We start from the raw sequence: 27,291 nt of genomic DNA, 5'->3' as shown, positions 1-27,291 counted from the left end.
GATAAATACTCAATATGCTTAGCTCAAGTTGATCGCTGTTGTGTTGAATTTCGCAAAATGTAACCTTAGATAACAAAATGCATGTGTAAGAGCTAGTACACCGCATCCAGGAACTTTTTTTAGAGCTAAGTTAGCTTTAGCTACTGCTAATCAACAATGCTTTCATCATGGAAACTCTTACATGCAAAACACAGTATATGTTATGAATCTTACACGAAATTCATCTTCATCACAGTATAACTGATGTTATTGGGGAAACATGATGCTACCCGTTTTCTTTGCCTTATAAATATAACTAGCTCGTTACCGAATCAAACAAAAATATATTTTAAACTTTACCAGTATCGGTATTCTAGCTTGATAGTGAGGACTAAAAGACATCTTATTTGTTTATATTCATACTGATAAAGTTAGATGTTTTATTACATGTGATTCTGACATGATGTCGCTACATGCACACCGCTCCTCTGAGGTAAATAATGCCTCTTCCAGCTGATTGGTCGGTGAGGCGTGTTCATGTGTTTTGGGGGCGTGGCTTTGGAAAGAGCCCAGAAGGGAGAAGGTAGAGTGAATGGAAATAATGAGCTCAACAGACACTCACATTTTATACTTTTCTTCAGAGTACTTACATTTTAATTATGAATTGATATATAAATAAAGTTTGAAAAAGTTTTTTATCCAATTCTTACCTACCCTACCTTTAATAACAGCAAAAAAAGACGCTGCTAGTTGGAATCAAATCTGGATATTGCTACGGAAAAAAAGTAACTACTGGCGTGACATAATTGAAGAGACAAATTAGCGTATTTTTATTAATATTAGAATATGCATGACTAAATAAATCACATTTAAAATAATTATTGAAGAATTGTTTAACGATAGGATCTGACAGGATGGGCAAGCTGTCAATCGAGACGTAGCTACGCTAGTGGGTGGAAGGGAAGTGACATCAGCCGTACCCAGCGGCGGCTGCAGCATGTCTCCGTTCTTCTCGCAGGTTCCGATTGGTTGGATGTCGGCGGAGTCGACCAATCGCCAGAAGTCGTTGGTGTTGTCGCTGCCATCCAGACGTAGGCGGAGCCTCACGCCCATCAAGCCCATCACCGTGGCGATGCAGGTGGAGGTGGAGTTACGAGGGTCCCGGGCCTCCAGCTTCATCCCAGCCTTGAAGTCGTTGGAGGGAGGAAACTGAGACTGAAACCCAGAACACAAAGTCAATGTTAACATCTAAAGAGAAGAGGTTTGACCTTGAGTTTTTAAAGGGGTGGTTCCGTGTTTTTTTTCTAGGCCTGGTTGTGTTTATTGGGCACAGTATAACATGCCTTAATCAAGCAGCAACCTCCTGCGATCTCTCTTGAAGTCAATACGGAAGTAATGTAAACTGCAATTCCTAAACAGGCTACAGAAGGAGCAGAATCTCATTGAGCCCCATGTTAAAATTCCCAACTTCACTGCCGAAAAAAACATGTTTACAGCCTGGGACAAATTGTTGTTTTGGGCTATACGGCTAATTTTGACCTTCATGACAACTGTGAGGGGGTGAATTATTTTATAACTCATTCTTTTACATTATATAAAGCCTTAAAGTTCTGCATAATTAAGGGTGTGGTTACTTTGAGTGACAGGTGGACTTTTGAGTGACTTTTGAGTGACGCCTCTTTGCCCATTTTCTGTTATCCGGGCGTGACACGCGATGATGCGCTAATAAGATGGCGACGGCCAGCTCGTCTACTTTATGCTTTATGTGAGGGACCAAACAGTGAAGGAAAGGCAAGCCATGAAAAATAGTTTCCCAAAATAATATTTAATAAATCCAGGCTTTTACAAAAATATTTAAAAAAGAAAAGAAACCAAAGTCCAAATAATCAAATCAAATATTTAGGCCTATAACTGAGGTCAACAGAATGAAACTAATAACTGAACAAATAACTGAATATATTTGAAACTAACCTGATCTGACCTACAAATGAAACATTTGGGCCACATTTATACCAATGGACTAATCCATATTAAACACACAGGGGGAAGACAGAAACCACAAACTTCAAAATCTAAATACAATCAAAAATAACAGGCCAGGTCAATGATCAGAATAAACACTATAAACTGAATAAAAAAAGAGGAAAGAAACAAGAAATTAACATAGTGAAACCTAACATCAAACATCCCGTTCACCCCCACAGTCAATCTGTTGATTGGTACTGGCAAGCGGAACCAAAATGGCAGACGGAGCTGCAGGCCGATCCTTTGCTTGCAAGGACAGCGTACCGTAGGGTGACCACCTGCTAATAAGCCCAAGGGGGGACAAAGGGTATGTCTCTGAGGGACAATGTGGGACACTGCCTGGCGCGGCGGTGCCCCATCCCACGGGCAGAAGGGCAGATAGTGGTTTACCCATTTCTAGCACATAGCACCTTACATGGTATATTAATAATGCCCTATTCCCCTAAACATGTGTAGGCTAATTGCTGATGTATGCTTATGAATATAGAGCAACCAATGTGTATTTTTAACATAATATTTTGAACATTCAATGAACTGACAGATGCACTTCCACTTATGATTTACTTTAGCTAATTTACTTTACTTATTTTTCATTACAATTTATTCACTTTAAATCAATAATATAAAATTATGGGATTAACAGAAATTGTAGTCGCTCAACACCACAGGAACAGTAAAAAAATGTGTTAAAGGGGGGGTGAAATGCTGTTTCATGCATACTGATCTTTTTACACTGTTAAAGACTTGGAATCCCATACTAAACATAGACAAAGTTTCAAAAGTTAAGGTGTACGTTTGATGGAAGTATTTCTTTGTCAAAAATACTACTTCCGGTTAGTCATAAGTTTCGGCAAGTTTTTTGAGATCATGCGTCCCCTTTGACGTTAGTGGGGGCGGAATTTCCTTGTATGGGCCGTACGGACAATTCTACCGGAAGCGCGTGAGAGAGAGAGAGAGAGAGAGAGAGAGAGAGAGAGAGAGAGAGAGAGAGGGAGAGAGCGAAAGTAACAGGCTACGCCCATCAAACGCTGGCTCGTAGGCTACGCTGCACAGGTGATGTGCACATAACAATGTCACCAAAAAAGTGCGTTTTTGGTTGCCAGACCAAGACAGTCCTGCACTGATTTCCCCTAAAACCCCGCGTTAAGGCAACAGTGGATATAATTTGCTTTTACGGATCAGCAACTGAGTTGCGCAAATGTTTATATCTGTTCGCTGCATTTCGGTGCCGACTGTTTCATAAACAAGGCCCAGCTCGACGCCGGATTTTCCCGATCGCCTAATGCTGAAGGATGGAGCAGTCCCAACGATAAAGGTCCCAACGTTAGAACCGCAGGCGGTGAGTGAGACTGCTTCAAATGTCTGTGTTTTTGCCTATGCCCATCAAGTAGCCCAAACATGATCACGTATAGCTAATTGATCAATGGAGCATGCGATGTGTAGTGCGTGTACATTTGTTTAGCTGGCCACTATATGTGTAACTTTATGTTTGTGTATTGTAAAAGCACTCCAAACAACAATACACAAAGAGTGGGGAAATATGTTGAACTAAATAAGCGCGCTTCTTCATTCAAATGCGCTACTATTCCGTGTCTTTCTATGTAAACACTAGCTTAGCCTGCGGTGCAAAACCGGTCCGCTTACTGTCTACACAAACCACGCGTAAACACACAAACACACGTGCACAACTGCACTTCCCACATGTACACCTTCAAAGACAAAAATACGACGATATAATTCAAGTATAAATATGTAAATAACACAAGCCGCTAAGCATATTATATAGTTAGTGTATAACTTGTACCACATAGAGACGTCCTGCTCTAGTCGTTTTTGCTGCTGCTCCTGTTCAACTGCAGCCTCTGGGTCTGATTCCGGATCATAGATGTATGGCTGTATCTGATTAAAAGCCATATTTTTATTTTGAATAAAGTTTTTTTCCCGCTGTTAGGGATGACAGCTTTACGACGCACTCGACTCAACACAATATCAGCGGCGCGCACACGTCATTATTTAGCTCCGCTCACACGACACGCCCCCACCCGCTCGGCTTTTTTCGGAAAGACTCGGAACAGCGCATCTTTCTTATATAATTATAAAAAAAATAAAGACTTTTCGGAGATATGCAGGATGCAATGCTACTCTATAGGTACTCAAGATTGACATGACACTGACTGAAACTGAGTGTTTCACCCCCCCTTTAAGTTAAACTAAAAGTAAAGTTAACTCCAGTTCACGGAACGAGAAGGGGAGGAAGAATGGTGAACTTCCATGTTAGTAAAGTCTGCACTGCAAAAAAAAAAAAAAAAGCATTCTTACTTAGTATTTTTGTCCTGTTTCAAGTCTAAATATATAAAAATTCTTACATTAAGAAACATTTAATAGACATGTAAAAAATTATTGTCTTGTTTTGGGAAAAAATAGCTCAAAATTAAGCCAAACAATATGCCAATGGGGTAAGAAAATTATTCTTGTTTTCTTTTTGAATTAAGATTATTTTTCTTACCCCATTGGCTGATTATTTGTTTTATTTTAAGCAAAAACTCTCTTAGTTTTGAGTTATTTGTTCTCAAAACAAGACAATTACTTTTGCTTGATATTTTTTTATTTACATAACAAGACAAACATACTAAGAAAGAAAAACATTTTTCGCAGTGTGAGTCTGTGTCGTTTGACATCGTATTTTACTCTCCATGTCCGATTGAGAAAGACGTTTTGCAAAGGTCACAAAAAGCTCTCTTTTTTGAACACCTTTCAGTCACAAATATAAATTTTTCCAGTATTTCTTGTACCCACTCCTTCTCTTTTTAATTGATGATTGCGGAGCCTAAAGACTCATTTTTCGAATAGGAAAGTGCGCATCTAAAAAGTTGTAAGTGTGTCTGGTATGCACGTGCGTGCGCTGTCATGACAACAACGAAAAAGTTGACAACAGCAGTTCAACTGAGGGGTGGGTGTGGCAACAGTAGCACGCTGAACTGTCACGTAATGTTGGTTTGGCTGCCTGAGGCACGAGGATATAGAGCGACCAACTTCTTTTTAAACAAGCATTAATTATGCGTGACACGGTCTCAATTTGCGGGACGCATGAATTTTGCTTCAAACGCTGTGCGTGCACGCGCTACACAGGATGGGTGGTCACCCTAGCGTACCGGAAGTCACCGCTCACCACCGACAGAAAACAGAAATACTACCCTACATACAAACAAACTAAGCAGTGCGAGTGAGTGTGTGTGGGCTGGTAATCCCTACGTTATGGGGACAAAATGTCCCCACAAAGATGGCAATATCCGAAATCCTTGTCCTTGTGGGGAAATTTTTTGGTTCCCATGAGGAAAACATCTTATAAATCACACAGAAGGAGTTTTTTGAGAAAGTAAAAATGCAGAATGTTTCCTGTGATGGGTAGGTTTAGGGGCAGGGGCAGTGTAAGGGGATAGAAAATACGGTTTGTACAGTATAAAATCCATTACGCCTATGGAAACACTACGTGTGTGTGTGTGTGTGTGTGTGTGTGTGTGTGTGTGTGTGTGTGTGTGTGTGTGTGTGTGTGTGTGTGTGTGTTTGTGTGTGCGTGTGTGTGTCACACATTACTGCTCATTGATGTGTGGCTGCATCATGGGCCATCATACTTCAGAGCGGCTTATCGGAATTCTATGGGTGACGTCACGGACACTACGTCCATATTTTTTCACAGTTTATGGTCTAAATACTTTATTTTTTATTTTTTAAACACAGTATTCTTCTTATTTTTGAATTCCTCCGAAAAACGCAATGGTCTTAGATTGGTTAGATGGCCAAATGTAGTTTCCCGTATTTTTATTGGCTGAAGTGCCAAGCACAGGTTGTCCAGAAACACCACGCCCCTTCCCATTCCGGGCAGAAGTCACATCTGCGGAAACTAGCGAGGGTTTATGATGTCACCAACCCAGGAAGAAGCTCGTTGTAGTCCAAACCGGCCATTTTTGTAGGCGATAAACTGCCGTAACTTTAAAAGACAATATCTCCGTTTGCATTGAACTTTCAGCGCTGTAACTTTGCAGATACTGTTTATGCTCAAGCAGCGACATTACACACTAACTAAAGTTAAAAAAAAGTCAAATCGCATGCAACCACCCCTTTAAAGTGTCCATTATTTGAGGTCACTGGACTCTCTGACCTGTCTGAAGCAGCTGGGAGGGGCGGGAACAGATGACGTCTCTTTTAAATACTCCTCCCATGAGAAGGACTCGGTCACTGCATCAGAGAAACACACACCATCACACACACAGAACTCCCGCTCATGCTGATCTCAGGCTAGTGTTTCTGGATGTGTTGTTACCTTTGATTGGTCCAGGACCTGTGAGAGACATGCTCCTGCCCGCTTTATCCTTTCTGCTGTCTTTGTGCTCTGCAGAAGAACATGTAGAGTATTTCTGATGAAAATCTTTTGGAAAATTAAGCATTTAGTTTTTTTTCATTCCAACTACAGCATTCTTGGGTGCAGTTAACACTTTACAGTAAGGTCTCATTCATTAAAATTAGTTTACGTATGTATTAACTAGGGCTGCCGATTTAACACATTCTTTAAATTAATTAGTTATAGGAAAAAAAATTGACTAACTACAGTCCCCTCCAAAAGTATTGGAACAGTGAGGACTATTCCTTTGTTTTTTCTGTAGACTGAAAACATTTGGGTTTGACATCCAAAAATGTATATGAGACAAAAGATCAATCTTTCAGCTTTTATTTCCAGGCATTTACATCTGGATCTGATACACAACTTAGAAGATATAACCTTTTGTTTGAACCCACCCATTTCTCATGTGACCAAAGGTATTGGAACATGTGACTGACAGGTGTGTTTTGTTGCCCTGGTGTGTCCTATTACATTGATTATTCAAACAATAAATAGCACTAAATGTCTGCACTCAGTTTCAGATTTGGGTTTTGCCTGTGCAGACTGCATTTATAGTTAGACGTGTAACCAACATGAAAACCAGAGAGCTGTCTATGGGTGAAAAACAAGCAATTGTGAAGCTGAGAGAAGATGGAAAATCAATCAGAGCCATTGCACAAACACTGACCATAGCAAGTACAACCATTTGGAATGTCCTGAAGAAGAAAGAAACCACTGGTTTACTAAGTAAGAGACCTCGAATGGGTAGACCTAGAAAAACATCAGCTGTTGACGACAGAAACATTGTGAGAGCTGTAAAGAAAGACCCTAAAACAACTGTTAGTGACATCAGCAACAACCTCAAGAGGGCAGGAGTGAAGGTATCACAGTCTACTGTCCGCAGAAGACTTCATGAACAAAAGTACAGAGGCTACACCAGAAGATGCAAACCTCTCATTAGCAAGAAGAATAAGGCCAGGCTGGAATTTGCCAAAAACTACAGAGACAAGCCTCAAACATTCTGGGGCAAAGTTTTATGGACTGATGAGACAAAGATTAACCTCTACCAAAGTGATGGAAAGGCTAAAGTTTGGAGAAAAAAAAGGATCTGCTCATGACCTCAAACATACAAGCTCATCTGTGAAACACGGTGGAGGTAATGTCATGGCTTGGGCTTGCATGGCTTCTTCTGGGACGGGCTCATTGATCTTCATTGATGATGTAACACATGATGGCAGCAGCAAAATGAACTCTGAAGTGTACAGAAAAATTTTGTCTGCCAATTTACAGAAAAATGCAACCAAACTGATTGGGAGATCCTTCATCATGCAGCAAGATAATGACCCAAAACAACACATGAGTTCATCAGGGGCAAAAAGTGGAAGATTTTAGACTGGCCAAGTCAATCTCCAGACTTAAACCCTATAGAGCATGCATTTTACCTGCTAAAAAAGAGACTGAAGGGAGTAACCCCCCAAAACAAACAACAACTGAAAGAGGCTGCAGTGGAAGCCTGGAAAAGCATTACAAAAGAAGAATGCAAAAGTTTGTTGAAGTCAATGGGTCATAGGCTTGATGCAGTTATTGCAAGCAAAGGATTTTCAACTAAATATTAAGTCTTATTTACTTTAAACTATTTTAAGTTAATCTGTTCCAATACTTTTGGTCACATGAGAAATGGGTGGGTTCAAACAAAAGGTTATATCTTCTAAGTTGTGTATCAGATCCAGCTATACATACCTGGAAATAAAAGCTGAAATGTTGATCTTTTGTCTCATATAAATTGTTTGATGTCAAACCCAAATGTTTTCAGTCTACAGAAAAAATAAAGGAATAGTCCTCACTGTTCCAATACTTTTGGAGGGGACTGTATATCATGTGAGTAATATCACAGGAGAAACTAGAGCAATATTACGCGAGTAACATCACGCGAGTAACTAGAGCAGTATCACACGAGTAACAAGCGAGTAATATCACGTGAGTAACGTGCACAATATCACAAGTAACGAGCGAGTAATATCATGTGAGTAACAAGCACAATGTCACACGAGTAACGAGCAATATCGAACGAGTAACAAGCACAATATCATGAGTAACAAGCGCAATATCACATGAGTAACGAACGCAATATCACGTGAGTAACAAGCACAATATCACATGAGTAACAAGCAATATCACGTAAGTAACAAACACAATTTTACACGAGTAATGAGGGAGTAATATCAAGTGAGTAACAAGCACAATATCACACAAGTAACATGTAATATCACGTAAGTAACAAGCACAATATCACACGAGTAACGAGGGAGTAATATCACGTGAGTAATAAACACAATATCACACGAGTAATGAGCGAGTAATATCACGTGAGTAACAAGCATAATATCACACAAGTAACAAGACCAATTATGAGCGAGTAGTATCAGGCGAGTAACGAACGAGTAGTATCAGGCGAGTAACGAACGAGTAATATCAGGCGAGTAACGAACAAGTAATATCAGGCGAGTAACAAACGAGTAATATCAGGTGAGTAACGAGCGAGTAGTATAGGGCGAGTAACGAGCGAGTAACGAGCGAGTCACGAGCGAGTAATATCAGGCGAGTAACGAGCGAGTCACGAGCAAGTAATATCGAGCGAGTAACGAGCGAGTAATATCGGGCGAGTACCGAGCGAGTCCCGAGCAAGTAATATCGAGCGAGTAACGAGCGAGTAATATCGGGCGAGTACCGAGCGAGTAATATCGGGTGAGTACCGAGCGAGTAATATCAGACGAGTAATGAGCGAGTAATATCAGACGAGTACAGAGCGAGTAATATCAGGTGAGTAACGAGCGAGTAATATCAGACGAGTAATGAGCGAGTAATATCAGACGAGTAATGAGCGAGTAATATCAGACGAGTACAGAGCGAGTAATATCGGGTGAGTACCGAGCGAGTAATATCAGGCGAGTAATGAGCGAGTAATATCAGACGAGTACAGAGCAAGTAATATCAGGTGAGTAACGAGCAAGTAATATCAGGCGAGTAATGAGCAAGTAATATCAGGCGAGTAATATCAGGTGAGTAACGAGCGAGTAATATCAGGTGAGCAACGAGCGAGTAATATCAGGCGAGTAATATCAGGTGAGTACCGAGCGAGTAATATCAGGCGAGTAACGAGCGAGTAATATCAGGCGATTAGTATCAGGTGAGTAACGAGCAAGTAATATCAGGCGAGTAACGAGCGAGTAATATCAGGCGATTAGTATCAGGTGAGTAACGAGCGAATAATATCAGGCGAGTAATGAGCGAGTAATATCAGACGAGTATAGAGCAAGTAATATCAGGTGAGTAACGAGCGAGTAATATCAGGCGAGTAATGAGCAAGTAATATCAGGCGAGTAATATCAGGTGAGTAACGAGCGAGTAATATCAGGTGAGTAACGAGCGAGTAATATCAGGCGAGTAATATCAGGTGAGTAACGAGCGAGTAATATCAGGTGAGTAACGAGCGAGTAATATCAGGCGAGTAATATCAGGTGAGTAACGAGCGAGTAATATCAGGCGAGTAACGAGCGAGTAATATCAGGCGATTAGTATCAGGTGAGTAACGAGCGAGTAATATCAGGCAGGGAATGAGCGAGTAATATCGGACGAGTAACGAGCGAGTAATATCAGGTGAGTAATGAGCGAGTAATATCAGGCGAGTAGTATCAGGCGAGTAACGAGCAAGCAATATCAGGCGAGTAGTATCAGGCGAGTAACGAGCGAGTAGTATCAGGCGAGTATTAATATCAGGCGATTAGTATCAGGTGAGTAACGAGCGAGTAATATCAGACAGGGAACGACCGAGTAATATCGGGCGAGTAATATCAGGTGAGTAACGAGCGAACAATATCAGGCGAGTAGTATCAGGCGAGTAACGAGCGAGCAATATCAGGCGAGTAGTATCAGGCGAGTAACGAGCGAGCAATATCAGGCGAGTAGTATCAGGTGAGTAACGAGCGAGCAATATCAGGCGAGTAGTATCAGGCGAGTAACGAGCGAGCAATATCAGGCGAGTAGTATCAGGTGAGTAACGAGCGAGCAATATCAGGCGAGTAGTATCAGGCGAGTAACGAGCGAGCAATATCAGGCGAGTAGTATCAGGCGAGTAACGAGCGAGTAGTATCAGGTGAGTAACGAGCGAGTAATATCAGGCGAGTAATATCAGGCGAGTAACGTGCGAGTGATATCAGGCGAGTAATGAGCGAGTAATATCAGGCGAGTAATGAGCGAGTAATATCAGGCGAGTAATATCAGGCGAGTAACGAGCGAGTAATATCAGGCGAGTAACGAGCGAGTAATATCAGGCGAGTAACGAGCGAGCAATATCAGGCGAGTAGTATCAGGTGAGTAACAAGCGAGTAATATCAGGCGAGTAATATCAGGCGAGTAATGTCAGGCGAGTAACGAGCGAGTAATATCAGGCGAGTAATATCAGGCAAGTAATGAGCGAGTAATATCAGGCGAGTAACGAGCGAGTGATATCAGGCGAGTAATGAGCGAGTAATAAGCGAGTAATATCAGGCGAGTAACGAGCGAGTGATATCAGGCGAGTAATTTCAGGCGAGTAATGAGCGAGTAATATCAGGCGAGTAACGAGCGAGTGATATCAGGTGAGTAACGAGCGAGCAATATCAGGCGAGTAGTATCAGGCGAGTAACGAGCAAGCAATCTCAGGCGAGTAATATCAGGCGAGTAACGAGCGAGCAATATCAGGTGAGTAGTATCAGGCGAGTAACGAGCAAGCAATATCAGGTGAGTAGTATCAGGCGAGTAACGAGCAAGCAATATCAGGTGAGTAGTATCAGGCGAGTAACGAGCAAGCAATATCAGGCGAGTAGTATCAGGCGAGTAACGAGCGAGCAATATCAGGCGAGTAGTATCAGGCGAGTAACGAGCAAGCAATATCAGGCGAGTAGTATCAGGCGAGTAACGAGCGAGTAATATCAGGCGAGTAACGAGCGAGTAATATCAGGCGAGTAACGAGCGAGCAATATCAGGCGAGTAGTATCAGGTGAGTAACGAGCGAGTAATATCAGGCGAGTAATATCAGGCGAGTAATGTCAGGCGAGTAACGAGCGAGTAATATCAGGCGAGTAATATCAGGCAAGTAATGAGCGAGTAATATCAGGCGAGTAACGAGCGAGTGATATCAGGCGAGTAATGAGCGAGTAATAAGCGAGTAATATCAGGCGAGTAACGAGCGAGTGATATCAGGCGAGTAATTTCAGGCGAGTAATGAGCGAGTAATATCAGGCGAGTAACGAGCGAGTGATATCAGGTGAGTAACGAGCGAGCAATATCAGGTGAGTAGTATCAGGCGAGTAACGAGCAAGCAATATCAGGTGAGTAGTATCAGGCGAGTAACGAGCAAGCAATATCAGGTGAGTAGTATCAGGCGAGTAACGAGCAAGCAATATCAGGCGAGTAGTATCAGGCGAGTAACGAGCGAGCAATATCAGGCGAGTAGTATCAGGCGAGTAACGAGCAAGCAATATCAGGCGAGTAGTATCAGGCGAGTAACGAGCGAGCAATATCAGGCGAGTAGTATCAGGCGAGTAACGAGCAAGCAATATCAGGCGAGTAGTATCAGGCGAGTAACGAGCGAGCAATATCAGGCGAGTAGTATCAGGCGAGTAACGAGCAAGTAATATCAGGCGAGTAATGAGCGAGTAATATCAGGTGAGTAATATCAGGCGAGTAACGAGCGAGTAATATCAGGTGAGTAATATCAGGCGAGTAATGAGCGAGTAATATCAGGCAAGTAATGAGCGAGTAATATCAGGTGAGTAATATCAGGCGAGTAATGAGCGAGTAATATCAGACGAGTATAGAGCAAGTAATATCAGGTGAGTAACGAGCGAGTAATATCAGGCGAGTAATGAGCAAGTAATATCAGGCGAGTAATATCAGGTGAGTAACGAGCGAGTAATATCAGGTGAGTAACGAGCGAGTAATATCAGACGAGTAATATCAGGTGAGTAACGAGCGAGTAATATCAGGTGAGTAACGAGCGAGTAATATCAGGCGAGTAATATCAGGTGAGTAACGAGCGAGTAATATCAGGCGAGTAACGAGCGAGTAATATCAGGCGATTAGTATCAGGTGAGTAACGAGCGAGTAATATCAGGCAGGGAATGAGCGAGTAATATCGGGCGAGTAACGAGCGAGTAATATCAGGTGAGTAATGAGCGAGTAATATCAGGCGAGTAGTATCAGGCGAGTAACGAGCAAGCAATATCAGGCGAGTAGTATCAGGCGAGTAACGAGCGAGTAGTATCAGGCGAGTATTAATATCAGGCGATTAGTATCAGGTGAGTAACGAGCGAGTAATATCAGACAGGGAACGACCGAGTAATATCGGGCGAGTAATATCAGGTGAGTAACGAGCGAACAATATCAGGCGAGTAGTATCAGGCGAGTAACGAGCGAGCAATATCAGGCGAGTAGTATCAGGCGAGTAACGAGCGAGCAATATCAGGCGAGTAGTATCAGGTGAGTAACGAGCGAGCAATATCAGGCGAGTAGTATCAGGCGAGTAACGAGCGAGCAATATCAGGCGAGTAGTATCAGGTGAGTAACGAGCGAGCAATATCAGGCGAGTAGTATCAGGCGAGTAACGAGCGAGCAATATCAGGCGAGTAGTATCAGGCGAGTAACGAGCGAGTAGTATCAGGTGAGTAACGAGCGAGTAATATCAGGCGAGTAATATCAGGCGAGTAACGTGCGAGTGATATCAGGCGAGTAATGAGCGAGTAATATCAGGCGAGTAATGAGCGAGTAATATCAGGCGAGTAATATCAGGCGAGTAACGAGCGAGTAATATCAGGCGAGTAACGAGCGATTACTATCAGGCGAGTAACGAGCGAGCAATATCAGGCGAGTAGTATCAGGTGAGTAACGAGCGAGTAATATCAGGCGAGTAATATCAGGCGAGTAATGTCAGGCGAGTAACGAGCGAGTAATATCAGGCGAGTAATATCAGGCAAGTAATGAGCGAGTAATATCAGGCGAGTAACGAGCGAGTGATATCAGGCGAGTAATTTCAGGCGAGTAATGAGCGAGTAATATCAGGCGAGTAACGAGCGAGTAATATCAGGTGAGTAACGAGCGAGCAATATCAGGCGAGTAGTATCAGGCGAGTAACGAGCAAGCAATCTCAGGCGAGTAATATCAGGCGAGTAACGAGCGAGCAATATCAGGTGAATAGTATCAGGCGAGTAACGAGCAAGCAATATCAGGTGAGTAGTATCAGGCGAGTAACGAGCAAGCAATATCAGGTGAGTAGTATCAGGCGAGTAGCGAGCAAGCAATATCAGGCGAGTGGTATCAGGCGAGTAACGAGCGAGCAATATCAGGCGAGTAGTATCAGGCGAGTAACGAGCAAGCAATATCAGGCGAGTAGTATCAGGCGAGTAACTAGCGAGCAATATCAGGCGAGTAGTATCAGGCGAGTAACGAGCAAGCAATATCAGGCGAGTAGTATCAGGCGAGTAACGAGCGAGCAATATCAGGCGAGTAGTATCAGGCGAGTAACGAGCAAGTAATATCAGGTGAGTAACGAGCGAGTAATATCAGGCGAGTAATATCAGGCGAGTAATATCAGGCGAGTAATGAGCGAGTAATATCAGGTGAGTAATATCAGGCGAGTAACGAGCGAGTAATATCAGGCGAGTAATGAGCGAGTAATATCAGGCGAGTAATGAGCGAGTAATATCAGGCGAGTAATGAGCGAGTAATATCAGGCGAGTAATATCAGGCGAGTAATGAGCGAGTGATATCAGGCGAGTAATGAGCGAGTAATATCAGGTGAGTAATGAGCGAGTAATATCAGGCGAGTAATATCAGGCGAGTAATGAGCGAGTAATATCAGGCGAGTAATGAGCGAGTAATATCAGACGAGTAATGAGCGAGTAATATCAGGCGAGTAATGAGCGAGTAATATCAGGCGAGTAATATCAGGCGAGTAATGAGCGAGTAATATCAGGCGAGTAATATCAGACGAGTAACGAGCGAGTAATATCAGGCGAGTAACGAGCGAGTAATATCAGGCGAGTAACGAGCGAGTAATATCAGCCGAGTAACGACCGAGTAATATCAGGCGAGTAACGAGCGAGTAATATCAGGCGAGTAACGAGGGAGTAATATCAGGCGAGTAGCGAGCGAGTAATATCAGGCGAGTAACGAGCGAGTAATATCAGGCGAGTAACGAGCGAGTAATATCAGGCGAGTAACGAGGGAGTAATATCAGGCGAGTAACGAGCGAGTAATATCAGGCGAGTAACGAGCGAGTAATATCAGGCGAGTAACGAGCAAGTAATATCAGGCGAGTAACGAGGGAGTAATATCAGGCGAGTAACGAGGGAGTAATATCAGGCGAGTAACGAGCGAGTAATATCAGGCGAGTAACGAGCGAGTAATATCAGGCGAGTAACGAGCGAGCAATATCAGGCGAGTAACGAGCAAGCAATATCAGGCGAGTAGTATCAGGCGAGTAACGAGCAAGCAATATCAGGCGAGTAACGAGCGAGCTATATCAGGCGAGTAACGAGCGAGTAATATCAGGCGAGTAACGAGCGAGTAATATCAGGCGAGTAACGAGGGAGTAATATCAGTAACGAGGGAGTAATATCAGGTGAGTAACAAGCGAGTAATATCAGGCGAGTAACGAGCGAGTAATATCAGGCGAGTAACGAGCGAGTAATATCAGGCGAGTAACGAGCGAGTAATATCAGGCGAGTAACGAGCGAGTAATATCAGGCGAGTAACGAGCGAGTAATATCAGGCGAGTAACGAGGGAGTAATATCAGGCGAGTAACGAGCGAGTAATATCAGGCGAGTAACGAGCGAGTAATATCAGGCGAGTAACGAGCGAGTAATATCAGGCGAGTAACGAGCGAGTAATATCAGGCGAGTAACGAGCGAGTAATATCAGGCGAGTAACGAGCGAGTAATATCAGGCGAGTAACGAGCGAGTAATATCAGGCGAGTAACGAGCGAGTAATATCAGGCGAGTAACGAGCGAGTAATATCAGGCGAGTAACGAGTAATATCAGGCGAGTAATATCAGGGGAATATCATTTGATTTTATAAATGTATTAGTAAATGCTGAATAAAGACTAATGCTGTCAGTTAATGTTGACTAACAGCAATGCGTTCTCTTGTTCAGAATGGATCATGTTTAATGCGTTCTCTTGTTCAGAATGCATCATGTTTAATGCGTTCTCTTGTTCAGAATGCATCATGTTTAATGCGTTCTCTTGTTTAACTGCAAGTCTTTGTGTGGGTTTTACCTTTCAGTACCGTTCGGCCCATGCTAACCATCAACTCTGGTGAGATTCCTGAAGAGATCCGAGCGCTCGACCTGTAACAGACAGACATGATTTGTCAAATGGACATCTTTGACCGTCTTGTGGCGTGTTTTTAAAATGCAATGTTAAGTTAAAAGTAGTTCAAAATATGTCTTTTAATTGAGAAGCTGTATTCACAAGCAAGTAGCTGAATTCACAAACAGTCCATAGCATTTGAAGCTTGAATTGCTCCAGTATTAGGAAATTATTTAATATATTGCAATTTACAAATGAGGCATGAATAATTTGCATTAAGTAGTTTTTAATATATATTTTTAAATAATTAATACTACTAATTACAACATATTTTATAAATATATGATCATCAAGGCTGCATTTATTTGATTAAAAAAACAGTAATAAAAAGGATTATTAGGAACACCTGTTCAATTTCTCATTAATGCAATTATCTAATCAACCAATGACATGGCAGTTGCTTCAAAGCATTTAGGGGTGTGGTCCTGGTCAAGACAATCTCCTGAACTCCAAACTGAACGTCAGAATGGGAAAGAAAGGTGATTTAAGCAATTTTGAGCGTGGCATGGTTGTTGGTGCCAGACCGGCCGGTCTGAGTATTTCACAATCTACTCAGTTTTGTGAGATTTTCACTAACAAACATTTCTAGGGTTTACAAAGAATGGTGTGAAAAGGGAAAAACATCCAGTATGCGGCAGTCCTTTGGGCGAAAATGCCTTGTTGATGCTCGAGGTCAGAGGAGAATGGGCCGACTGATTCAAGCTGATAGAAGAGCAACTTTGACTGAAATAACCACTCGTTACAACCGAGGTATGCAGCAAAGCATTTGTGAAGCCACAACACGCACAACCTTGAGGCGGATGGGCTACAACAGCAGAAGACCCCACCGGGTACCACTCATCTCCACTACAAATAGGACAAAGAGGCTACAATTTACACAAGCTCACCAAAACTGGACAGATGAAGACTGGAAAAGTGTTGCCTGGTCTGATGAGTCTCGATTTCTGTTGAGACATTCAGATGGTAGAGTCAGAATTTGGCGTAAACAGAATGAGAACATGGATCCATCATGCCTTGTTACCACTGTGCAGGCTGGTGGTGGTGGTGTAATGGTGTGGGGGATTTTTTCTTGGCACACTTTAGGCCCCTTAGTGCCAATTGGGCATCGTTTAAATGCCACAGCCTACCTGAGCATTGTTTCTGACCATGTCCATCCCTTTATGACCACCATGTCCCCATCCTCTGATGGCTACTTCCAGCAGGATAATGCACCATGTCACAAAGCTCGAATCATTTCAAATTGGTTTCTTGAACATGACAATGAGTTCACTTACTAAAATGGCCGCCACAGTCACCAGATCTCAACCCAATAGAGCTTCTTTGGGATGTGGTGGAACGGGAGCTTTGTGCCCTGGATGTTCATCCCACAAATCTCCATCAACTGCAAGATGCTCTCCTATCAATATGGGCCAACATTTCTAAAGAATGCTTTCAGCACCTTGTTGAATCAATGCCACAGTTCTGAAGGCGAAAGGGGGTCAAACACACTATTAGTATGTGTTCCTAATAATCCTTTAGGTTAGTGTATAACGTGTCATTTATTCCTGTGATCAAAGCTGAATTTATCATCATTACTCCAGTCTTCAGTGTAACATGATCTAATTATTCTCATGTGATGCTCAATAAACATTTATGATTATTATCAGTGTTGAAAACAGTTGTGCTGGTCATATATTTGTGGAAACCTTCATAAACAACCATTCAAAAGTTTAGGGTAAAATTAAAATAATACTTTTATTCAGCAAGGATGCATTAAAAAGTAGCAGTAAAGACATTTTATAATGTTACAAAAGATACAATTAGGTAAAATCACTGCTGCTTGAGGAGAAAAGTGTACTAAGAACAGAATAATTAAATTAAACTATAATAATGACATAATTAATTATTACTATAATCACATTTAAGATCTTGTGTATTGTTTAGTTGTGCACTGAGCCAATAAAGAAACATGTACTAAATAATTTGTGTCCAGGCTGTCGTGCATAAGAAATTGTAAATGCATGCAAAATCAAGAGCCAACTAAATATTAATAACTGATTGCTGTAGTTTCTTCACAAATAATTTATATAAATACCTCATTTTTTGATGGTTTAAATCAAACCTTTAGGGTCATTAAAAAGAAAAATCACTCCAGACATCCCCTTTGTCCACTACTGTAGCTGAATCTTTGGTAATAATGCATAATAAACCAAAAGCCATTTGTATGATCCTTCTTATAACAGGTAAAGATTAAGATCTTGCAGATTCAGTCACTTATGAGAACATCCCTCGGTCTCACACTTCTCTCGAGGCATGAAACACACACACACACACACCCTTTGCTGAATGCCGTCTTGTTCGAGAGCGAAACTTCCCAAAGCACACAAACACACACACTTCCTTTCTGAAGTAAAGAAATAAAAAAGCAGCTAGAGAGCAGAATCTGCTGAGCTCAGAGGGTCGTTCCTGACATGGATGAGACGACCATCAAGCCTTTGTCTTATTAGAAACTGAATCCACATGCCAACAGACAATTATAGACAGAAAAAATTAGTTCCTTATTTATGTCAAGCAATTAAGAGTTCATTCCGCTTTGGTCTCATGTGAGGTTCTCGTTCTCTCTCGCTCTCTCTCTCTCTCTCTCTCCTCGTGTCATCTGAGGTTTCACTCGCTCAGAATAAATTACCAGTGTTTCAGTGTCTCCGCTAAAACCATAAAAAATAGTCAAAGCTTGACACTAAATAAACATGAACTTATTTTATCCCCAAGGCAACATTTCTCATTTTTGTTTAGTTGAAGTACTGAAATAACTCAAACTAAAAAAAAATTACAGCTAAAATAAGTGATAAAAACACAACATATGTAAACTACATATACAATTAAAATCAAATTAAATATTATTAATAAAAAGTATTTAAATGATACAAGAATTACCTTTTCATTACTTACATTATAAATAAAAAATGAAAAAGTTATTTTATTTTAGCTAGCTGCATTAAGGCAACATTTCTCATTTTTGTTTAAATAAACTAATTAATTACTAAAACTATTTAGGCATATTAAAAAACTAATAAAAGTGACAAAAACACAACAACATGACTCGGTGTAACTTAAATTCACATGTAAAGTACATATATAGGTAAAATCTAATTATTTAGAATTGATTAAAAAAATTGTATAACATTTTCATTACTTGATATAAATGAAATTAAAAAAATGTAAAACTTATTTTAATTCAGCTAGTTGCCATTAAGGCAACATTTCTCATTAACTAACTAAAATCTATATAAACATATTAAAAAACTAATAAAAGTGACAAAACACAACAAAATGCCTAAAAGTTTAACTTAAATTCACATTAAATTCAAAACACTATATTTAAAAATATAATATACTATATCAATGATACTAAAATAACATTTTCATTACTTCAGATAAAATAAACATTAACTAAAATAAATAAAAATAAAATAAAAAATCGTATTTTATTTAAGCTAGTTAAAGTGCAACATTTCTCATTTTTTTATTTAGTTAGCAAAGTACTAAAATAACTAAAAAACTACAACTAAAACTTTTAAAATATCTACGATGTAGACATATTCTAAAAAGAAAGCCAATAAAGTGACAAACACACAATCAAATGACCAAAACTTTAAGTTCAATTCACATAAAAAAATAAAAATAAAATAAAAATCACATTTAAAAAATATTAATTACTAGGGCTGACCCCTAATAGTCGAAGATTCGATGCATCGATATGCCGGACCGGATTCGACCACTGATCTCATGGTCGAATCTTCGCGGGTGTTATGAAACGAGGATCATACCATTTTGGCAATATGGGGGTGCTCAATATTAGTGTTATAAAGACGTGTCGCGGGACTCGCACCGGACGCGCCGCGCCTTTAAAATTCGAACACAAACACCGGCGGCAGCATTCGACGCCTGTCCGCTGCGATTAAATGTATATTTCCCTCAAATCGTGAATGTACTGATTTCACCCTGTACTAGATACACTCATCATGCAGCTCTTCTGTCAGAAGTCGATTCAAAATTGAGCTCGCACGTAACGTTATATAATGTTCTCGTCTGCCCGGTGTGAGATCCTGAGACACGGCGCTGAGCTTCAGTCCGGTGTGCGAACCCCTTTAGGCACAATCGGCTTAAGGACGTGCATATAAACGCACTCAGTGTTCTTTTCCTCTCTAGGCAGGTTTTTTATAAGGTTTATTTATCAAAATGTTCTTTTATATATGTGTGTGATGTTCTTTGTTTCGATCGCGGCTTTTAAATGTTATGAGAGAACGGTTCATTTACGAATGTGTAGTGTATAGTTTTGATCACTTTATTAAAAGTGGTGGCTGTGTGCCGTGTGGAAAGTAAAATAAAAATAGTCTTAGCCTCCTGCTGACTAGTGTCCTGCCCTTCCCAACCCGTTTACACCGTTTATTTTATGGTTTACACACACACAGATGATTCGACTATCGGTCGACCATAGAGAGATTCGAAAATTCTGATTCGAATGTGTAAATCCTTAGTCGAGGACAGCCCTATTAATTACAAATATAACAAAAGTATATACATTACACTAAAATAACCTTTTCATTACTTAAAAAAATAATAAATAAAAAACTTTTATTTCAGCTAGTTAGGCAACCTTTCTCATTTGTATTTAGTTTAAGTTAAAGTACTGAAATAATAAACACAACTACAACTTTTAAAATATGTACAATGTAGAAAAGCTATTGTAAAAAAAAATGACAAAAACACCAAAATTAACAAATTCACATGAACACTGTACATATAATGTCACAATTACTATCAAAAAATAATTTTAGATACAAATAAACTACACAGAAACTTTGGGTTTCGTGAAAAAGAAGGTATCATAAAACTTACAATAAAAGAGAAGAAACTCAGCTCATCAATAATGAGGACATATATTGCCAAATATTAATTTATTGATGTTATCATTGTTATCATATTTGTTTGCAACATATTAAATGTAAATGTGAAGTTTTCATTTTTATCATGATTTTTATTATATTTGGGTGGAAAATGTGTTTAACAGTCGTGAAAATAAATAATGTCACAATGCACAAGATCTCCTAAAACTTTTTTTAAATTATTTTATAATGTCGATTATGGGGTGAAATGAGACAGATATGATTCTCAGATCCTAATATTATTTCAGATCTACATGTTTCTCAGAGAAAGGGTTCTGTACCCAGCACTATAAAACACATTATGAATGCAAATCAACATGCAAATGACTCAAATATTAGTCTGACACACTCATTTCACTTGTTTTGCATCAGGATGATGAACTTACTGTCAAAAGAGTGTTTGTGGGAAAAATATATAGAGCTGCAAACTCTTGTAAAACTTTTGTTGATTTATCTGATTTTATCTTGATTTACTGGACAGAAATCAGAAGAAAAACTCCTAAAACTTACACAAGGACTCGTTATGTTCCTGAAATGTTTGATAATCAGTTATTCTGTTGATCATTTCTTATTTCAATATAATCCAAAAAGCACCTAAAACAAAAAGCTGCTAAACATAAGAACTTAGATTAAAGAAAGGATTGCAAAAGGATCAACAATTTAGATATTTTTTTTAGTTTAGTTTATTGTTTATCTAAAATTCAATTCACTATATCAAGTTTGAGTAAAAAATAGGGCGGGGTTTATTGGCTGATGCAGGTGTCGTTTAAATGGTGGGCGGGGTTTATTGGCTGATGCAGGTGTCGTTTAAATGGTGGGCGGGGTTTATTGGCTGATGCAGGTGTCGTTTAAATGGTGGGCGGGGTTTATTGGCTGATGCAGGTGTCGTTTAAATGGTGGGCGGGGTTTATTGGCTGATGCAGGTGTCGTTTAAATGGTGGGCGGGGTTTATTGGCTGATGCAGGTGTCGTTTAAATGGTGGGCGGGGTTTATTGGCTGATGCAGGTGTCGTTTAAATGGTGGGCGGGGTTTACTGGCTGATGCAGGTGTCGTTTAAATGGTGGGCGGGGTTTACTGGCTGATGCAGGTGTCGTTTAAATGGTGGGCGGGGTTTATTGGCTGATGCAGGTGTCGTTTAAATGGTGGGCGGGGTTTATTGGCTGATGCAGGTGTCGTTTAAATGGTGGGCGGGGTTTATTGGCTGATGCAGGTGTCGTTTAAATGGTGGGCGGGGTTTATTGGCTGATGCAGGTGTCGTTTAAATGGTGGGCGGGGTTTATTGGCTGATGCAGGTGTCGTTTAAATGGTGGGCGGGGTTTATTGGCTGATGCAGGTGTCGTTTAAATGGTGGGCGGGGTTTACTGGCTGATGCAGGTGTCGTTTAAATGGTGGGCGGGGTTTACTGGTTGATGCAGGTGTCGTTTAAATGGTGGGCGGGGTTTATTGGCTGATGCAGGTGTCGTTTAAATGGTGGGCGGGGTTTATTGGCTGATGCAGGTGTCGTTTAAATGGTGGGCGGGGTTTATTGGCTGATGCAGGTGTCGTTTAAATGGTGGGCGGGGTTTATTGGCTGATGCAGGTGTCGTTTAAATGGTGGGCGGGGTTTATTGGCTGATGCAGGTGTCGTTTAAATGGTGGGCGGGGTTTATTGGCTGATGCAGGTGTCGTTTAAATGGTGGGCGGGGTTTACTGGCTGATGCAGGTGTCGTTTAAATGGTGGGCGGGGTTTATTGGCTGATGCAGGTGTCGTTTAAATGGTGGGCGGGGTTTACTGGCTGATGCAGGTGTCGTTTAAATGGTGGGCGGGGTTTATTGGCTGATGCAGGTGTCGTTTAAATGGTGGGCGGGGTTTATTGGCTGATGCAGGTGTCGTTTAAATGGTGGGCGGGGTTTATTGGCTGATGCAGGTGTCGTTTAAATGGTGGGCGGGGTTTACTGGCTGATGCAGGTGTCGTTTAAATGGTGGGCGGGGTTTACTGGCTGATGCAGGTGTCGTTTAAATGGTGGGCGGGGTTTATTGGCTGATGCAGGTGTCGTTTAAATGGTGGGCGGGGTTTATTGGCTGATGCAGGTGTCGTTTAAATGGTGGGCGGGGTTTATTGGCTGATGCAGGTGTCGTTTAAATGGTGGGCGGGGTTTATTGGCTGATGCAGGTGTCATTTAAATGGTGGGCGGGGTTTATTGGCTGATGCAGGTGTCGTTTAAATGGTGGGCGGGGTTTATTGGCTGATGCAGGTGTCGTTTAAATGGTGGGCGGGGTTTATTGGCTGATGCAGGTGTCGTTTAAATGGTGGGCGGGGTTTACTGGCTGATGCAGGTGTCGTTTAAATGGTGGGCGGGGTTTACTGGTTGATGCAGGTGTCGTTTAAATGGTGGGCGGGGTTTATTGGCTGATGCAGGTGTCGTTTAAATGGTGGGCGGAGTTTATTGGCTGATGCAGGTGTCGTTTAAATGGTGGGCGGGGTTTATTGGCTGATGCAGGTGTCGTTTAAATGGTGGGCGGGGTTTATTGGCTGATGCAGGTGTCATTTAAATGGTGGGTGGGGTTTATTGGCTGATGCAGGTGTCAATTGAGTGGTGGGCAGGGTTTATTGGCTTATGCAGGTGTCAATTAAAGGCTTAGTTTAACTTCTGTTAGGTGAGGTCAAGCTGGCACGATTTTTTTTAATCTCCTTTTATGTTTTCCCCTGTCTCAAATTGAGCCGTTCGGCCGTGTGACGTCACACGACCCGACACCCCTCCCACTACTGTTGATTGACAAACAGTTTAATCTCAGACCCGCCCTGAGCGAGCTCTGTCACAGTCTGCCATTGTGGATAGGCTGGAGCAGAATGGCGTCTAAGCGATTGTAGTGTTCTGATCTTGGGTGTAATAATGAACACAGCAGTCATTCTGATGTTCCTAAATCCAAACCGCTCAAGACGCAGTGGCTGAGTTTTGTTTTAATCAATGTTTTTATGTCTGCGCGAACCTTGAAGCATTTCTCACCAGTGAGTAGTTTGAAACGCGTAAAGTTACATGCTTCGGGATGAATGCGGCTAAAGTGGGTAAGTTACATTACTGCATGCTTTCTATGTATGACGTTCTCAATATAATTCATAATCCCACGTTTATAATGAACAACGCGTTATGGTTATTGTGTTATTACAAACTGTGTATGCTGGTGATAAAGTTAATGTGGACGTGGTAACTAACATAAGCTTAATTATGTAGATGGTTTATAAGTTACTGTCAAAAAATAAATAAATCGTGTTGTAACAGTTATTACACTGCATTGATAACGTTTACATTTACAGAAAAAACATTTTTATTGGCATTAGCTGTAACATCAATCTGTCTGAGTGGTGGGTGGGGTTTATTGGCTGATGCAGGTGTCAATTGAGTGGTGGGCGGGGTTTATTGGCTTATGCAGGAGTCAATTGAGTGGTGGGTGGGGTTTCTCTAGCTTTTCATAATTCACAAATAACAAACACACACTCAGCACTCATTTTATTTCTATGTTTGATTTCAAGCAGTTTGCATCATACAGCACGTGTCCAGACTCAGTAAGAAACAATACAGCGAGTGCTCTCTCTCTCTCTCTCTCTCTCTCTCTCTCTCTCTCTCTCTCTCTCTCTCTCTCTCTCTCTCTCTCTCTCTCTCTCTCTCTCTCTCTCTCTCTCTCTCTCTCTCTCTGAACATGAGACTACATGAGTGTTATATATTCAACACAAACAACCTCCACCTCAACAGAATATTCATTACAGCTCTGACACACAGACAAAACACTAAAGAGAAATTTACATCACAAACAAACAAACATCTGCACAAGCCCATGATCTCACATAATTTAATAACATCCACACTTTGCAATGAAATACTAAATGACCTGCTCAACTATGGGCCAGCTATTCCCTTGCCAACATGTACCCTATTAACCACAGTTCACACCTAAAAACCCATAGCTACTCCAGTCATTTTACTATGAAAAACATGGTAACTTTGCCATCACTGTCATAAAAAACAGTGTTTCTTACACTTTTTGAAGGAAATGCCAAATATATTATGAATTTATATTTTTTTCCACCAAAATACTATAGAAATAATAAATGATTATGTGATCCGTTATGGTTCATTTGACATAAAACATAATTACACTACGTTTAAAGAACAAAAACAATAATAGAGAAGAACTTTAACCAACATTAATACTTTTATCATTTCTAGAAATGTTTAATAATATTAATAAATTATTAGAAATTATGTAGAAATATATATAAATAAACATTAACATATTATAATTACAAACAAATTAATAAATAAGAGTATAACATATAATTTTATTATTGCATAAAGTGCTATATTTTATTATTGTATATAGTAATTATTATCAAATATTGGCCGATGATACATGTTCATTATTAATGTTATCATCATCGAACAGATAAGGAAATTAGCCTGATATTAAAGCCGATAAATAATGGATTATTTCCTTCAGCTGAGACACTTCAGATGCAAATTATCGGCCAAAGTACTGGTTAGCGGCGTTCAAATATAACGAATTATAGGTATTGGCCACAATTTTTATGTCGGAGCATCCCTTTATATATATAGTAGTTAGTAACAAATCGACTCATTGTCAAATACTCTTTCACATTTTTTTCATATAGATTATAGTATTTAAATATGAAAACATCTTCAATCGAAATCAAATAAATTAAAACAATAAAATATTTAGTTTCTAATTTACCCTTACCGAGTAAGTACCATGGTAGAGATGGTGAAATAATTTGATTTATAACCTAGTATTGAACTATTACCATATTCATTTTTAAGGTATTTATATGAAACTTCTAGATACTTCAAAGAATAGCCTACCATGGTAAATGACGGAAAAACATGGTAATTCCGAGAATCTTAAGTACATCATGTTTACGTAAACTTTGTAAATATGATATGTTGTGTAAACCCTGAAAGTAGAGAGATATATGCGTTTTTGATGCGAAAATACGACGAATAATGTATCTGAGATTGAATGATGTTTACATACGCCTGAGATTGACATCAGAAATAAAGGAAACGTCATCAGCGATGACGACACACCGCTGATCATACACATCATCAACATCGATAATGATCAATAACAGCGAAACACGAAACAAACACAAGATATTTTAGCAGTCCAGCCCGGATACACAAACACTTCTGAGATAGCAACATGAATAATCGCCACCAGCACAGAAAGTGTTGGGCATCAGGCAAAATAAACGCATAAAGCATCACATACATACTTTAGAAAGGCTCATTTGGACATCTGACATAACGATCAAGCGCATAACGCATGGAAGAAAATAAAATAAGTGTATAAATGTCGACCAACCTTCGCAAATTTGTCGAAATGCAGTCAGAATTCAGCACTTTTCACAGCTCTCTGTCGCCATGTTTGAGGTCTGAACTGCGCATGCGCAGAGGCAGAGCAGCGTTGTGCGTTGCCTCTTTCATACGCACACGTTTAATCGTGAAAGCCTTTTCAATTACTTTTACTATTGATATAATTGTTCAAATTACGCTTATTTTGATTAGTTAAAAATAAGGTTTTTTTTCAAACATATCAGCATATTTTCAATTGTGTTACAGTATGCACAACACCTCAAATATCCTTTTCACTACACAAAATAAGAGTTTCATCTTTATAAATGTTTTCTTCACAGTAATTGCCTTTCATAAAGCTCTTACTATCACACGTTTTATTTGCATATCTTCTTGTTCCGTTTAATACATTAGTTGAGTTTATTGTTTAATCCAGAGGATTTTATTGGTTAATCAATGATTCATTTGGTAGGCTACAACTATAGATACCTATCGATTCTATAGACCGACACAGATAAAACTGGAAAAACCATTACGGCTATTGAGAAAAGATATACATAGCGTGTCCGATTCGCTATCTTTGTATCTTCTTTTCTCTATAGCCGTAATGGTTTTTATAGGCTACTGTACAAACCGTATTTCATATGGTTATGTGTGTGTGTGCGCGCGCGGGGGCGCCCGAGCTTGTTTTTGTGAAATATCAGGACACAAATGTGTATAATGACATGGGTATGACACAGGTATTACAGGAGAGGGTGAAATATGAGGACATTACCCATGTCCCCACTTTTCATAAGGCTTATAAATCACACAGGAGGAGTTTTTTAAAGAAAGTAAAAATGCAGAATGTTTCCTGTGATGGGTAGGTTTAGGGTGTGTGTGTGTGTGTGTGTGTGTGTGTGTGTGTGTGTGTGTGTGTGTGTGTGTGTGTGTGTGTGTGTGTGTGTGTGTGTGTGTGTGTGTGTGTGTGTCTGTGTGTGTGTGTGTGAATGAGTGAGTGAGTGTGATGAGTAGGTTTTGAGTGAGTGAGTGAGAGAGTGTGTGTGTCAGTGAGTGAGTGTGAGAGAGTGAGTGAGTCTGTGAGCGTGTGAGTGAGTGTGTGTGTCTGTGTGTGTGAGTGAGTGAGTGAGTGCATGTGTGAGGAGTGAGTGTGTGAGAGGAGTGTGTGTGTGTGTGTGTGTGTGTGTGTGTGTGTGTGTGTGTGTGTGTGTGTGTGTGTGTGTGT

General features: G+C 40.5%; 1 protein-coding gene across 4 annotated transcripts in view; it reads right to left on the bottom strand.

Annotated features, from left to right (window-relative positions):
* LOC137078306 (sex comb on midleg-like protein 2) overlaps positions 1-26,157 on the bottom strand; it is an 80,561-nt gene extending 54,404 nt beyond the window's left edge. For all 4 annotated transcript variants that reach the window (XM_067445486.1, XM_067445487.1, XM_067445488.1 and 1 more), the window contains exons 1-5: positions 26,077-26,157; positions 15,700-15,770; positions 6,326-6,394; positions 6,164-6,240; positions 960-1,194 (exon numbers count right to left, since the gene is read on the bottom strand). In XM_067445486.1, coding sequence (XP_067301587.1) covers positions 960-1,194; positions 6,164-6,240; positions 6,326-6,394; positions 15,700-15,730 — 412 coding nt within the window. In that variant the 5' untranslated portion in view covers positions 15,731-15,770; positions 26,077-26,157. The remainder of the gene's footprint in view (positions 1-959; positions 1,195-6,163; positions 6,241-6,325; positions 6,395-15,699; positions 15,771-26,076) is intronic.
* Positions 26,158-27,291: the final 1,134 nt, after the last annotated feature.

Source organism: Pseudorasbora parva, chromosome 6 (assembly GCF_024679245.1).
Source record: "Pseudorasbora parva isolate DD20220531a chromosome 6, ASM2467924v1, whole genome shotgun sequence".
In the NCBI taxonomy this organism is placed as follows: domain Eukaryota; kingdom Metazoa; phylum Chordata; class Actinopteri; order Cypriniformes; family Gobionidae; genus Pseudorasbora; species Pseudorasbora parva.
Note: the sequence above shows the minus strand (reverse complement) of the source record. Positions and strands in the feature narration are given on the sequence as shown.